Here is a 15,630-nt window from a genome sequence, read left to right as displayed (position 1 = left end):
CCCAGCATCATGGAATCTATCCCGGGATCTGTCAGGGATATCCCAGGATCTATCCCAGCATCATGGAATCTATCCCAGGATCCATCCCGGCATCTATCAGGGATATCTTGGCATACATCCCAGAATCTAGAGGATCAAAGAGGATCTGCTCTCTGATCTTGCCCAGTACAGAGATGAGACTGACTGACCTGTGGTTCTAGCTTTTTTTCCTTTTTTGAAAGGTGGGGTTATATTTCCCTGTTCCCAGTCACTGGGAACTTCACTGGAGCTCAGCATCTTCTCAGATACGATACATAGTGGCTTAACAGTTTTATCTGCCAGTTCCCTCAGTACTTTCAGATACATTTCATCAGGTCCCATGGACTTGTCCACCTTTAGGTTCCTTAGATGGTCTCACACCTGATCCTCTCCTACACTTGGCAGTTCTTAATTCTCCCAATCCCCCTTTGCCTTTGTGACTTGGTCAGTGAATCTTCTCTCACTTTTCCTTGTTCATCCTGAGTGATTTTCAATGTCTTTCTTCCCATGCTATGAAAGCCCATTGAGGGCCTACAGTGAAGAGCCAGACAGACATTTAGGGCCTCTTATCCATTATTTTGAAACAGAGAGACCAGAAATATTTCCTAAGATGGGCACGTTGACAGGAAGAGGAAACTGATTCAAGTTTTTTTTTAAACGACTTATTGTAGATCTTTCTGATCGCAATGATAGATACATCCAGAGATCAAGTTTCACCCAGAAGACTGCAAACAGCAGCAAGCACAGATCCAGCAAAACCCAGTACACTTGGTGCATGACCATCCCTAACTTTACCACTAGTGGGAGCTCTCCTTTGCCAGATGTGCAAACACCATCAGCAAAACTCATACCAGCACGCAGCAGAGCGCAGCTGCACCTGAGTGATAAGCCTCTCACCAGCTTCCAAAACCAAGAGCAGCAAAGCTGAGAAGAGATTCACATCCAGCACCAAGCCACGCACAAAAGGCTTTCTTTGCCAGCAGCTTACCAAAACTTCCAGAGGACCGAGGAAGCAGCTGGGATACCACACAAGCTAGATAACAGAAGAAGAAAGCAAGCCAAATGCTTCAAGTACAACCAACCGTGACTCACACCAGTTAGCAAATACAGCAATTGGTTTATTTTTGTTCTCAACTGAAACAGGATGCAGTAGGTTCATTACTTGCAACCAAGGTACTCTATTTCCAAAGTGAGCTTCCAGGTGCTGACTCGCAGTAAGAAGTCTTCTGGTGTACAGGGTTCGTATCATACAGAGTACACAATAAATTAATATCTACATGCAACATACCTACAAAAGTTACAAGGTAAAAAAATACAGTATTTTCTGTTCATTTTTTTGTTTTAAATTTTTTTCTGTACATTTTTAATTTACATTTTTATTTACATTTTTTGTAAACTTTTTGTATTTTTATAAAACTGCAATCATGTAACAGTTACGAACTTACAGCACTGCTCATATTCTAAAACAACTCTTCCACCTACAAAATGGCCTCTAGCTTCTTTGCTCCTTCATTTCTACTTTGGCACCACCACGCTTTACACCGTTATTCTGAGTTAATTCCGCTTGCTACCCGCCATAGTCTCAGTACAGAGGAGTGCAAGCATACTTCAGTTCATGTGCTTCGTTACAAAGTTCAGGAAAAACCATTACATTAACTACTTCATCAACATCACATTTACCTGATATTACTGCATAATATCGTTTCCTGCACTAACTGCTTTACATAAGCATGCAAACAAGTCTGATTATGACTCAATCAATAACATGAATATACTGAAATCAACTACAAGGGTTAAATATTCAAAGGAATGTAGACTTCAAGATTTACCATGTCAATAAGCCTAGGCTAACAATATGGACTTAACATGTTAACACTAAGATTTTAAACACACTGAAGCATACATCGTGAGTTTCAGTGTAAGTTCATCTGTATTAAAGAAAAATATGAAAGTAAGCCCTGTCACACTTTATGCTACCACTTTTAGTAAAAGCTCTTATTGACTAGAAATCTCTTACCATGCATACTCCTAATTTGAAACAGGGATTCCTCAAGTGTATGAAAAACTAAGCTTCAAATAAAAACTGCTTGAAAAAACTGCTGAAAAGGAGCCCAGCACATGAAGTGTTAAAGCAGTTACAGTATTAAGAAGGCCCATTTGACAGTAAGTCATCACTTCAGCATGGTACTGTGCACATCATGCCACTTAACCCACTCAGCCAATTTGATCTCATCACAAAACGCTGCAGAGCAGAGGGGCTCTCACAGGAGGACTCTGTGCCAAGCCCCTGCCCAGAGCAGCACCAACACTGAGTTCAGAGAAGCTGCTCAGGGTTTTGTCACACTGAAGCCTGAGAACCTCTTAGGACAAAGATCGTGCAGCCCCTCTTAGTCCATTCCCATGCTCGACTGTCCCCCATGGAGCCCAAGTCTTCCATTACTTTAACTGAAAAACCTCCTATTTCAACTTGTGACATAGCTCTTTCTTACTCCATGAATTTCAGTCAAGGCCATGAAATAATCATCTCAGCAACCTTCTCTCACATACTGAAAGGCTGCTGTTCGACCCTACTCCCCCTCAAAGCCCTCTGTGCCAAGGTGAGTAACCCCATTTCCCCCAGCCTTTCCTCACAGGCCCCGTACCCCAGACCCCCTGACCATCTTGGCAGCTACGTGTCAGACTTGAACAAGCTGGCCCAAAACTGCACACTGCTCCAGGCAAGAACAAATGTCAAGGGAAGAAAAACAAACCTATTTCCCTCAACCCTGAGCCTGTTCAGGCAGCCCAGTATGCTGTCAGCCTGCCGTGCTGCCAGGGAACACCGCTGCTTACGTTTAGCTGCTAAGCATCGGGGCCACCAGGCACAGGACTGCATTTATCCGCATCGACATCAAAACTATACATCAACTTTTGGCTGAACTGGGACCTGAATGGGAGCTGGTTTTTTCCCTTAAAAGTTAGAAAAGCAAAAACAAGGCAGGCATTCAAAGCATTGTTGTACCACAGCAACTCTTGCCTTAACACAGACGGTTTACAGAATACCACCTCCTCTTATTATTGCCGAGACTGTGGTGCATTAAAAAATCTTAACCTACTACAATCAAGACTTAATGCGAAGACTGAGAGTTAAGAGTTTGCCATTTTGTTTTAGTTTTGAGTTCAAAGAAGAAGGTGCCTTCCAGATCACTGGGAGGAGAACTGCTAAGGCTTTCTTCTCCGCTGCTCATATCTTCACAGGAGTCTTCACTGGAAGGAAGAGTAGGAAAGATTTTAAACATAGCACAACCCTGTGGAAGAGGTAAAGTATTCCTCAATCCTGTGTTTTCATGCAAACTGCTCTGCTCCTAGCTAACATTTCAGAACTGAACACTCCTCATCACTAGGGCTTAAGTCATAACAAGGTACGGCTTCCTTTTTCCTAATGCCAAAAAAATCCTACCAATCAAGACACCAGTGCTCCACATTTCTAGTGTAAACGATTTTTTAAGACTTTGTAAGCCTCCTTTACCATCTACAAAGAACACATCCCACCCCCCAAAGCACGCCTTGTGCTTCTTGAACATCGCAATGACGGTTCCACAGTTTTTCTTCTGCTAAGATGTATTTTTAAGTCCACTAATCTTTTCAAAGGTAACATTTTCTCAAAGGTTACTGAATAAGCCTCATTATTCGGTGTTACCATTAATATTTCCAGAAAATGAGGACCTCCCCCAAGGTAGCTGCCATTTTTACCAACCTTTCACTTTCATTGAAACAGCCACCCTCTGGTATTGTTGGCAACTCAGGAACACTGTAGTAACTGTTCTGTAGATTCTGAGCTGTCCGTCTTGAAACAATCCAAACTAGCTTTTTATGATCAGGCTTGCAACATTCAGGGGAAGAATAATCTGCCAGGCATTTCGAGACCAGTTCCCTCCAGTAAAGGAGGTCACTATCGCTTATCTGGAAAGTGAAAAAACAACTTTATTATATTAGCAGACAGAAAAGATAACTCCTCCCTCCATTTTACCTTAAAGGAAGTGACTTAATGAAACAGTCAAGAGAAATGATATTCCTAACTGTCACACCTTTGTCAAAGTTCTGCTGCTTTTGAAGGTGAACACCTATACACCCCCTAGAAACACCTGTCTGAGTTTGAGGAACAGCTGCCTGTCAGTGGCTGTTAACATTTTCATTGTTTCCACAGGAAAAATGAGAGAGCATTTTTGAGAGCTTTACTTGTGTGAACACAGCACAACAAGACTAACAGAAGACAGTGTACGAGGGTCCTACTTGGAGACGTCCTGCTGCCCTTGTGATAACACCATCTTTTAAAGGTAATGTCATACTTTAAGAACTACTTCCACTCCTCAAGAAACTGGATTAGTTCAGGTTGACTACAACAGTGATAAGTCTGTTTTAGACTATCGCTTGCTACAACACGCAGCTAGAAGCTATAAATTTTATGAGAGCTATTTAGACAAAAAGAATAACTTGCCCTGCAGACAGTTTAGTCATACTAGCAGACAGTAGAAGTCTCTAAAACATGCAGCTAGAACTGTAGAAGTTACATCAGCTGCTTGTTAAAACATGTATCTTGTAGGTATTAGATCAGCAATTCTTCTCATTTTATACATTTAACCCACTTTTTAAGCTATAATCCTTTTGTATGTCGGGTAGGTGCCAAGATGTGCCACTGAGGAGAGACTACTCAACCTCACTCTGTACTAAGGAGTGGTTATTTGCATTTGGCATTCTATCAATGGAGCAGCATAAGAATTTCAGACATGCTTAAAGGCCTGTTTCATGGCTTGTCTCAGCTGATGCCAAGCACTACCTGTGCAGACTGCCTGCTGACAGCAGGTGTCCCTTACATGTAACGCTGCACATCATTAGCTGCACCAGCCCCAGCAACTGCAAAAATAACCTACCAAAAATACTTACCTTTGAATGCTTTTGAACACGCAGAAGTATCTCAAACAGCTCAACAGATTTCAAAGTCTGAACTTCAAGAGTGAGAAGGCACAAGGCCAAGACAGATGGCTAGAAGGACAAAAAACACTGCTCAGCATACATGAATCAAAGCCTACTCAGAAGTCAGCGAAAAGCTACTTCGACTTACTTTTGCTTTAGAGAAGACTAGACGACAGTTGCAAGCTTTTAGTTGTGCTTCCAATTTGTCGAGATTCAATACTTCTTTCCTGTAAGACACCCAAGAGAAACAGCATTCATGTCAACAAGCATTGACATGTCAGGAAGTAAGACAAAAGGAGCAGCCTCCTCTCTAGCCAACCCCATAATCATTTTAAGGTGCAGCTGAAGAAAAAAGAGGCCTATGCAGACAGCATCAACATGCAACTCACCTTTCTGAGGTATGACAGAGTACAATAGTATGGTACAAGTGCAAGAAAGTTAAGGCAGTAGTAGCTTTAAATTCAAAGTGCAACTTTTCTGAAATTATCTTTTCCATCCGTTTCAGGTCGGACACAGTGCATTTACATTGGCTGATCCGGATAATCTCATGAGCAGATGGAATATTGCATTCTTCTTCAACTACTCGGGCAGCCAGTTGGAAACAACAAACTCCAATGCAGGATAAATGCTTGGGTTTCACCTAAAAGAGGAAACGCAATGAACACTTCCCGCCTGTACATGTGGTGCTTACCAAACAGGGAAAAACAGCTCACCCAGCCTGAGTGACCAGTTTTGAAATATTTACAGTTCAACAGAAAGACTGAACTTATCTCAATTAGACCTGACATCAGTCCACTCATACACCTGACATCAGTCCACTCATACACCTGATGCAATCATGACTAGTTTCATCACTTCAGTTTCACCAAAACGCAGAGCCAATACGGCAGTATCAACCTGTCACTGCCAAGTTGAAGGACACCGAAGTTCAACAGCCGAGCACCCTCTATTGAAGCTGTTCCACACCACTACGCTATGAAAACATGACAAAGCAAGAGCTGCACTACCTCCCTTCTCCAAGTGGCAGTGCTCACTTACTCTTTTAAAGCCCAACCAAATCCGGCCCGAGCTTGTTCTAGGCAGTCCTACCCCTCAACAAGTTGTCCCTATCTCTGCTGTTCTCTGCCATATACCAGAGAAAATGTTTTGTGCAACCCTGAGTCAGGCCGGAGAACTGATCCAACTCTAGACATTAATATTTCTGCCAGCTTGACAATGTGGAACTGATTTAGGTTGCAACTGTCTGCCACAAAGCAGCACAAACACAACACACCCAGAAAACGATCTTTTGGCATTAGTTCCAGCTCAAAACTAAGCTTCTACCACAGTACTTGTATTTAAGTACTGCCACAGTACCTAGAAGTAGTTTTCAAACTTCTTTTTTATTTAGTTCTTTATTAAATTATACTTGGTCTTTTGCATCTGCCTGGTAAAGGCTACAGACTTATCGTAAATAAAATAAACCATGCTGCTACTTGCCTTTAAAGGTAAGAAGAGGCCATAAAGTAGTAAATGTATCACCACAATATAAGCTAATGTTTCATGCAAGAACTGTACTCTACTTCCAAGCTTGCCTATGAGCACTTTAGCAACATCACTAACCTAAGAACAATAAATAGCCCATTATCTCCCAGATCAAAATCTTCCCCCCCCCCCCCCCCATTTGTCTGGAAAGAAAGTTCACAGGAAACCTGTATATTCCCAGCTGACACTACAGCAGGTCCCCTTTCCCCCCAAATATACCTTCATAAGAGCCAGGAATCTGTCCAAAATGTTAACAGCCAAAACAAACGTTTCAGTTGAAAAACCAAAAAAGTTGGTCAGACTCCAGAGATCTTCCACCTTGGCATTCCTTTGTCTCGGGCACAGAGTATTTTCATTCTGTCGCAAGAAAAGCAGAGTCAAAATTGATTAACAGTGGACTGTCAATACTCCCAAAGCAATCTTACTTAGACTAAAGGGAAACAATTCTTTGTTTTCCTCTCCTTAAATGCTTCCTATTGCTGTCTTTTAACCTAGGAAGTTTTCAGTCACATACTTGAGACTCAAAAGACACTCACCAGTGCAATATCCAAATTTTTAAGTGCACACTTACCATACGACAATTCTCACCAAGCGTACACACACAGACACTCCTAACCTTAGGGAAACAGGTGACCAAACCCAGCTTATCATCTGTTCTGCCTGACTGCAAATAACTACACAAGTACAAGTGCTGCTTTCAGAACAAGTGGACCAATTTCACAGAGATTATTCCCATCAAATACTAAGGCAACAACAACAAAACTCACAAGAATCTAACACAACATAAGCTTTCCACGAACTCTGTAAGAAACTCGGGTCATTAACATGGCAGTTTTTATGCTCAGTTTTTTTTTTTTTCTGATAAATACTCCGTGTCTTGTAGTTCATTTTTCCTAGGCTTCGCTAACGAGAAAGTACCCGCTAGCCCTTTGTTAAGTTGCCTACTTACATCCCAGCCTTCCCGAGGTGGGAAGGAGAGCCGGAGGCTCTCTAGGCGCTGCATGACCCAAGGTGCGAGCAGTAACTATCACACCCCCAGACACCGCGTTCGCCCTGCACGTCTCCCTTTGACAGCACAACGCCTTCAAACAGCAGCAGCTTGAGGACGGCGTCAGAACAAAAGCCCGGAGCCCCTCGGGGAGAAAAGACTCAACTCTCCCCAGCCGAATCCTCCCAGCTCCGAGGTTTCCCCCTGCCCTGCGGGGACAGCCTCCCTTGCCCCCCGGACGCCTCCCCCCGAGCCTCTCCTCACCTCGGCCGCGCTCTCGATGAGGCTGAGCCCCTTCTCGCGGGGCTGGAAGCGCCCCTCCTGCTCCAGCTGCAGGTTCAGCTGCTTGAACAGCCGCAGCGCCTCGCTGCTCATCTTCGCTCCCCCACCCCCGGAGCCGGGGGGCGCCTCAGGGAGGGAAGGAGGCAGGGGAGGAGCCGGCCGCTGCCAGCTCTCACCTCAGGCGCTGCCGAGGGGGCGCCGGGCCCGCCCCCCCCCGCTCGCTTCCCCCGGCGGCGGGCAGCCCGGTTCCCCTCAGCGCTCGGACGCGGGGCGCCTCCCCCCCGGGCCCCGCATCCAGGCAGGGCCGCCCGAGCCCCGCAGCGAGTCACTGCGATGCCCGCGGCACCGCCGCCATCCCGAACCGCCCCCCACGGGCTCCGCCGCCGCCCCACAGTAAAATGGAGGCGGTGCGGCCCCGCCCCCCCCCCGGTTTTGTTCCGAACGCGGAGTGATTCCTGCTAGGTCCGGCCGGCGGGCGTAAAGTAGTCCGCGCCCAGCCGCGCACCCTAGCGGAGCGCTGAAAGGCGTCGGCGCTCAGGACCCACCGCAGCCATCGGGATAAGCACCCGCCTAGCGGGCAGCGGGACAGAACCGCGCTCCTTCTAACGAGCGCTAAGCTCCGGCGGAGGGACACACTGAAGTCTCATCACTCCTTTAAAGGGCCCCGGGACCTTTGTGGCCCCTCGCTCGTTTCAAAAAGTCCGCCCAAAGCCTTCCGCGTCCTGATTGGCCCGCGCTTCCCGGCCGCTGATTGGCCGGCAGCTTTGCTCCCCCCTCCCCTCGCCCCGCCCCGCTCGTTGTGTTGTTTACCGGCCGCGATTGGCCGCCGGGCAAGGGCGGGTCTCTGCCGATTGGCCGGACGAGTTCTGCCTCTGCCCCGCCCTCACCCGCGGGCCTTAGCAACGGCCACAAGGGGGAGGGTGCGCGCGCGGGCGGCGGGGGCGCGCGGCGGCGGCCGCCAACGGACGTTCGCAGTCGGCGGCCCCACAGCGCACGCCGAGCCGCCGTAAATCCTGTACTCCGGTGCCATAAAGCATAGGGCTCGAGTACCTCAGCTCCCCCAAGACCCGCGTCCCCCTCACGCTGTGTCTCACAGGTTCCGGGCCCCTGTCAGGCTTCAAAACGCCCCTGCGGTGCTTTGTGTCAAGGGCCGGGTCTATTTACCAGGTTTATTTATCGTTGTGTGGCTCAGATTTAAGATGCACGCTTCCAAGCCTCTCATAATCGTGGTGCATTTACGTTTAGGGAGAGGACAGCCAATGCATCAACGGCTGGCAATGGCTGATGGCTACCTATCTACCCGCCAGTCACAGGGTGCATCAAAGGACATCCCTGCAGCTTACCAGGGTCGTAACAACAAAATAAAACAGGATTTCACAAAATAAATCATTGCCTGGGGGATTTGTGGAACAGTTTCAGCGCATTCCATGCTCTGACAGCCTATTTCTCTGTGGACAAACGCACAGGAACAAATGTCGTCGGACAAAACCAATGAAACCACGATGACTCGCGATGTGTACACACTGGAGACAGAAATCTGTGGTGGCAACTTGAGCAGATTAGCATTCAGTTTGATCCAGGGAGGCTCCACAGCTTCAACAAACAGAAAATGTTTATTAAATGTCGCTGTCTGGAAAAATAAGCCGCCTTCTCTACAAAACAGTCAGCAATGTTGCTATGCCAATCTCTATTTCTAGGCACAGTTACTGTCTGCTATGCCAGTGATGACGGCCAACAATTTCTTCAAGTATATTTTGATGATGAGCACTATTGGACTCCCACAAACATGCACAATGTCTCCTTGAGATATTCCTGATGGGACGGCGCTCCTGTGGTACCATTGAGAGAGGGAGTTAGGAGAATCTTATCAAGCAGAGATAGAGCGCTGACAGCATTAAACTAGGATGCTACTTAGTGTCTTTGCTAACTGTTGTGCATTGTGCAAATTAACTAAAGCAAGAAGCCTTGGGCCCCTTACCAAGGTCAGTCTCTTAATATGAGTGTGAGCCTATCTTAAGAAACTGGCAGAAACTGGTCCTGCGGATGGACAAGAGCCGAGGAGCAACTGAGTCTGTGCAAAGACAAGAGGTCAACTAGCGTTGACGAGGAAGAGTCATCAACCTTCATCCCCACGACCCCCGACGACCACCACCAGGAGACACTGTGCAAGCACAGATTGGAGGAGCTTATGGAAATGACTTCTTGAACTAATTTTAATGTGAAGCGGGGATAGGTCATGCATATGTATAGGCGCATTGTGAAACTTCATGCATGTGTAACTCTTTGCTGCATATAACCAAGGCAAGTTGCTGCATCAGGTGCGCACGACTTTGGTGGCACTACCCTCTGTGCTGCCCAGCGCTGAATAATCATACCTACTTTACAATCTTACTGATTGTGGAGTCTGTTTTCCGCAAGTCACCATCATACATCTCTGAGCAGCCCGAGATATAGCACCCCTCCGAGGGTGCTGTAGAATAAATTGGCACGGCAGCTGACAACTTCTGGCTGAAGCCAAGGGATAATAGTAGTTTTAGGATCTGCAATAGCTGCAGTTCTGCTCCCATTTGAACAACAATGCTTACTGTTAGCGGAGCTGGCTTCAAACTGCCTGCTTGCAGCGATGCCATGTATGTGGTGTGTGCAGGCTGAGGCTCTGAGCTGCAGCCTGACACCAAATCCCCTTGGCAGTTGTCTCTTCTTTCCCCCACATTCTGCAGTGTGTCTTGCCCCCACTGAGAAGCAGCATGGATGTTCTCTGTCTGACTGCTGAACTACACCGCACAGCAGAACATATGTTCCAGTTTACCTAAATGCCAAAAAAGGTTCGTTTGCTAAACACATGGCATGACAACTAAAAATACTAATTTGGCCATCTACTTGCATTCTCTTTACTAATTTAAACTTAACAGAGCACTCTGCAAAATGATCATTCGTATCTCCTGTAATTGGAGGGGGGGAAATCTGTTATATGCTCAACTGTGCTTTTGTGCAGCTTGGCATCAGATGGGTGCATTTTCTGTGCTAGGAGATGAGGATACCTGCACCTCTTTCCTTCTCCAAAATTAACTGAGCTGTTGCAAAGAACTAAGCTGGCCTGAAAAACAACAACAACAACAACAACAACAACAAAACACAAAGAAAACAGAAGGATCCTTAGTTTAAGCAATGTACTCATCAGCATCTTATTTGGGATTATTAATAGGGAAACTCAGTCTGCTCCCTGTGCTGTCTGGACCTGGCACTACAGTCAAGTGTTGCAGGCAAAGGAGGAGTCACGGTAAGGTCTAGAAATATAATCTGTATTTTTTTTTCCTGTGCAAGGAACAGCTAATTTTCTTTCAATGCGCCATTTAATTGTGATTAAGGGAAGGGGGGGCGGGTAGATAAATGTTTCCAGTATCATGAGAAAACACAATTTATCTATTCTGTGACATGCTGTGCTTTACAGAATAGCAGTTCCTTCCTGACATTCTTTGGGAACCTAAAGATACAGTAAATGAAAAGTTTCAAACTCCTCAGCTACAGATGCTATAGCACTCATTAGGTAGAAACGGTGATGCTAGCCTTGGATGGAGGACTCTTGATTTAGGCTGCACTGGAAGGCTGGTGTGAAATCAACAGAAGAAGGAATTAAACCTGGAGTAAAAACCATCTGAAATCTTTAGGGATCCTAATAAAAGTGAGGATTTATACCAAAGCCTTAACTTAAAAGCTTTGCATTCCGTAAGACAAATTTTAAACTGAACAAGGAAATATTTATTGTTTGTTTGTTGTGATGTGAGACTTTTCAATGCCATCAAATGGCATTAGTAATACCTTACAAAGGTAATATTTTATCTAGTCTTGCTAAACCATCTTCCAGTACAGCTTGGCAAAATGTGCCCTGGCAGGTCTGCACAGCAATTCATAGAATAGTTATGGATGGCTAACAGCTGTGTGAGGACTAGCAGATGATATCAGAGATGTTAATTGGGCCTTGTGGCATGAGCACTTCCAAACTGAAATAGGATTACAAACCTTCATGATTAAGGGACACGCGGTAATTAACACTCCAGACACATGGACTCACAGCTCAGCAATTGGTCACCCAGGTAAGAACAATAAGGGTCACTTGGAACAATAGTTTTATTTGAACCACTTAAACAAAGAGCTTCACATGCTTTACAGCCACTAATTAATCTAACTGCCCTATTGCAATCCCATTATACTGGTATGGAGGTTAGTGGCAACAGGAAAGCAGCAGAAGTGCTAAAAACTGGGAGGCAGAAGGCACTGGAGTCACGACTACTTCTCTCTCTAAGACCAAACTGCTGCTATATGATCATTAGGGACTTAGCCTAATTCAAGGGGAAAAAAACATGTGTCCGCTTTGGCCAACACCCATTTTTTCTGCAATGATGCAGGAGACAACAGCTCATGCTGAACTAGCATTTTATTCAAGGATGATTCAAGCTCTTTTAAGAATATGGGTAAAGTATCAAACATCAGGAGAGCCTGCATCAAATGAGATTAGCCCTAGAATCTTTCCCCCCCTTTAGAGGCATCATATATATATATATAAAAAAAAACAAACTCCATTTTAATTACATGGGGTGATTTGACATTTGTGTGACTTGTTTAACTGAGGGGAGGAAAAGCAGGTGGTGCTTTAAGCAAATAAAATACCCTCAGTGTGTACACTTTTATACATAAAGGCTTTGTGTGTGTGCGTGTGCCCAAAATATTTTTCCGACTCTTGTTTGTAGAAACACTGGGACCAGTCCCTGGTGATAAAAGCTTTCAAAACTGAACCCTTTTCATAGGCTTCTCCTCACTAGGCCCGTTGTAAAGGAACAAGTCTGGGAGATAAAATGATGCATAAGTCTCCTGGAATTTAAAATTTGCCCACCCGACAGCCCCTACAGGAGAGTGCCACTCGATCCTCTAGTAGCCATAGGAGTCAATGTCCCCACCGGTACAGCTCCTGCCTTCAGTACAGAGGTGTGTAATTTCACACATGTCACCTTGCGCTAATGGAAGTCGGTCAGGTTCAGAATTCACAAATAAATGAATTTATTCGGATTTATTATGTGCTTCCTAAATGAAGGAAGGGGAGCGAGGCTTGCCGACCGAGGATGAATGCAAATATGAGGTTGGTGCTGAGGAAAAGGTTCTCTGGCAACATGAACTCATCTGGAGACGAGCAATGACAGTGCATGTATGCCCGAGTGACCCCACCCTGAGTTCAAAATAGCTGTTGAAATTAGGAAGGGAGGGTGCAGAAAAAAGAAACCCAGCTTGTTTGCTCGCAAGAAGGGAGCTATACTTAGCAGAAAATATTTTGAGCAGACTAGAACCAAACACAAACCAATGGAGACATAATCAATTTAGGACAGACTGTTAAGTTTTTAGAGATTGGGATTTTGTTTTACTGCTACAACATATGGCAGGACAGTGCAGAAATAACATCTAACAGTATTAATGGCTGGATGAGAAGAATTTCCACAAGAGGAGGAAGCTTACCACCAAGGGAAACGCAAGTTAGTCTACACAAGAACATTTATAATAGCACAGCTATGTTGTTTAGGTGCAATCGCTTTGTTTTGCAAAGGTCAGGTTTACCTATTTTTTTGATGTGTGTCCTGAAACGCTTTTCCTGCACATCCGGAGAGTAAACCTGGAGGCGCCGCTTGTTTGTTTGGACCTTTCCTAAGCTGCAAGGCCTGCCACGCGTGGCTGACTGCAGGGCACCTTCAGCAAAGCAGCTTGCATTTCTGGGACAGGCCAAAGGCAAAGAACCCTGGTTGTACGCAGGGCTGGTTGTATGTACCCTAGGACTCCAACTTTCTGTATGTAGACAGAAAGCATTTATCATTTGTTTATATATTACAGACATTCACGCACACATAAAGTTATGGATGCATTTAAGCTGGTATACAGCTGCCATGTGCTGATACTGCATACTTTGTTTTCTGAAAAAAAGCTACTGTACTTACACTGTATATAAGTACTCCTATACCAGCACAGCTGCACTGAAGTTCTGGGACAAGAGGAAGTGCTCCACTGTAACTTAAATCACAAAACCTCCCAATACAAACAATGCCTGAGTAATATGCAGTGCTACAGCTCACAACCAAGGCACTACAGCTCACAAGCAAGGCGGCGGTGGCAGACCTTTAGAGATAATGAAATGTTAATGTGAAACACTGAAGATGACTACTTTGGACCTCCATTTTCACTCCATTTTTTCCCTGACTTCCAAGACAAGGTTACTGAAAGAGAGAGATTGAAAAGCCCATGAGAAAACAGGTCTTTGCTAGAAAATGTTTGTATTCCCTGTATGGTAGCTGGCATAACCCTTGCAAAACACAGCGAAAATCTGAATTGCTTGTAACTGGTGCCTAGTGCTAAAATCTTGATTCGTGAAGAAAACCCAAGCCCTCATTGATGACTTTCATTGATGCAAAAGGATTTTGTTTCAGCAACAACATCACGGATAGATAGGCCCTTAGGTATTCTTTCACGGCTCTGAGCATGGCAGTGTGTGGTATGCTGGTAACCACAGAAATCTATCATCCCTAATGCTGACAGAGCGCTAGGAAATGGCTGGAGAGACAGCGAAGCTAGTCATCGAGCCTGATTCTCTCTGCCTGTGCTTTCGTGAAGACATCTCTCTATGCAGGGTTGAAAAGCTCTATACTGGTGTTAAGGAGCTAACTGCCAACCTCACAAGCACAGTGTCCAACGCAACCTACTTCTGCAATGTTATCAAAACTCATTTCCTGGGCCTCGAAAACAGCTCTGACACAAGAAGAGGAAGGTGGAACTGCACCCACACACAAGTGCAAACCCTCACGTAAAGGTGCAAAGAGGAAGGCACTCGTCGATGACTTCACCCACTGTCACGAAGGCAGTATTTGCAGTTTTGCTGCTCCCAGGTTGTTGTTGCCCCACCTTGTTCAAATTCCACTCTCTGTGCAGCAACAGAAAGGAAGGAACCAGGAGAGACTCCAAAACTGTGACTTATTTCATTGCTTACCCAGTTAGTAAAATTATTATTCATGATTCCTGTGCTGGGGGGGGGTTAGGCGAGCTTTTCATTAGGCCCCTTGCAATTCCTTTGTGAGTCGGCTCAGTCTCACTGATTTCCATTACTGCCATTGTCAGAAATCTATATTGCATCTACAGGTCTATTAAAATATTGCTTCCTGTCTTTTTTAGATAATAATATCAAAAGCATACATCAATTTCCTGCAGGAAAACATTGCAGGGAGCATTTGTAACGGCAACTGAAGATGCAGACCTGAATCTGATCCCACTGACATTGCTGTGCAGCGAGGGTAATCTTTTAGGAGCAAACAATTACACCAAATGCCTGAGCAACGTGCTTCAGTGCTTTTATGGCAATAATTTGCCTTCAGTGCAAGTTAAATTGGCTGAAAGGAAGCTGTATGTTTCAATAACCTTGTGCTTGTCTAAGCATGACCAGGTAACTAGCAGTTTGCTTAAAGGTCTCTTTTAATAACGATTTGTAACTGGAAGGTGCGTTTCCTTCACTGTATATTTTTGTCACTTATTTCAAGTGGGTTCTTTTATTTAATCGGCAAGATAATTCTAGGCAATGTTGTACTTACGGCTTTTTAAAGTTTTTTGTTTTTTTTTAGAAAGGTAATTGTGCATAATTTCAGAAGGCATTTTCAAAATCACATGGATTCCGCTTAAAAGGAATTTAAATGATTCATTAAAAGTTAAGCCAAGAAAAAAAAAAAGAGCAGTCACCTTGCCGGCTGTACAACTGGGCAGCTGTTGAGTAAAATGACTTGCTAGGAGGCATTCAGTTTGAGGACTAGGAACGGATATTTTAAATTTATTTACAGATTTAG

General features: G+C 44.9%; 1 protein-coding gene across 1 annotated transcript; it reads right to left on the bottom strand.

The window, feature by feature from the left end:
• Window positions 1-1,115: 1,115 nt before the first annotated feature.
• Window positions 1,116-8,174, bottom strand: CCNG2 (cyclin G2). Its single transcript, XM_083835340.1, has 7 exons — window positions 7,748-8,174; window positions 6,715-6,852; window positions 5,361-5,611; window positions 5,120-5,198; window positions 4,942-5,040; window positions 3,755-3,960; window positions 1,116-3,264 (listed from the first exon to the last, which is right to left on the bottom strand). The coding sequence occupies exons 1-7, from the start codon at window positions 7,856-7,858 to the stop codon at window positions 3,126-3,128; spliced, it is 1,023 nt and encodes a 340-aa protein (XP_083691466.1). The 5' UTR covers window positions 7,859-8,174; the 3' UTR covers window positions 1,116-3,125.
• Window positions 8,175-15,630: the final 7,456 nt, after the last annotated feature.

This window comes from Anser anser (genome assembly GCF_964211835.1).
Source record: "Anser anser genome assembly, chromosome: 4".
NCBI lineage: Eukaryota > Metazoa > Chordata > Aves > Anseriformes > Anatidae > Anser > Anser anser.
The sequence above is the reverse complement of the archived record's forward strand: the minus strand, read 5'-3'. Positions and strand labels throughout refer to the sequence as shown.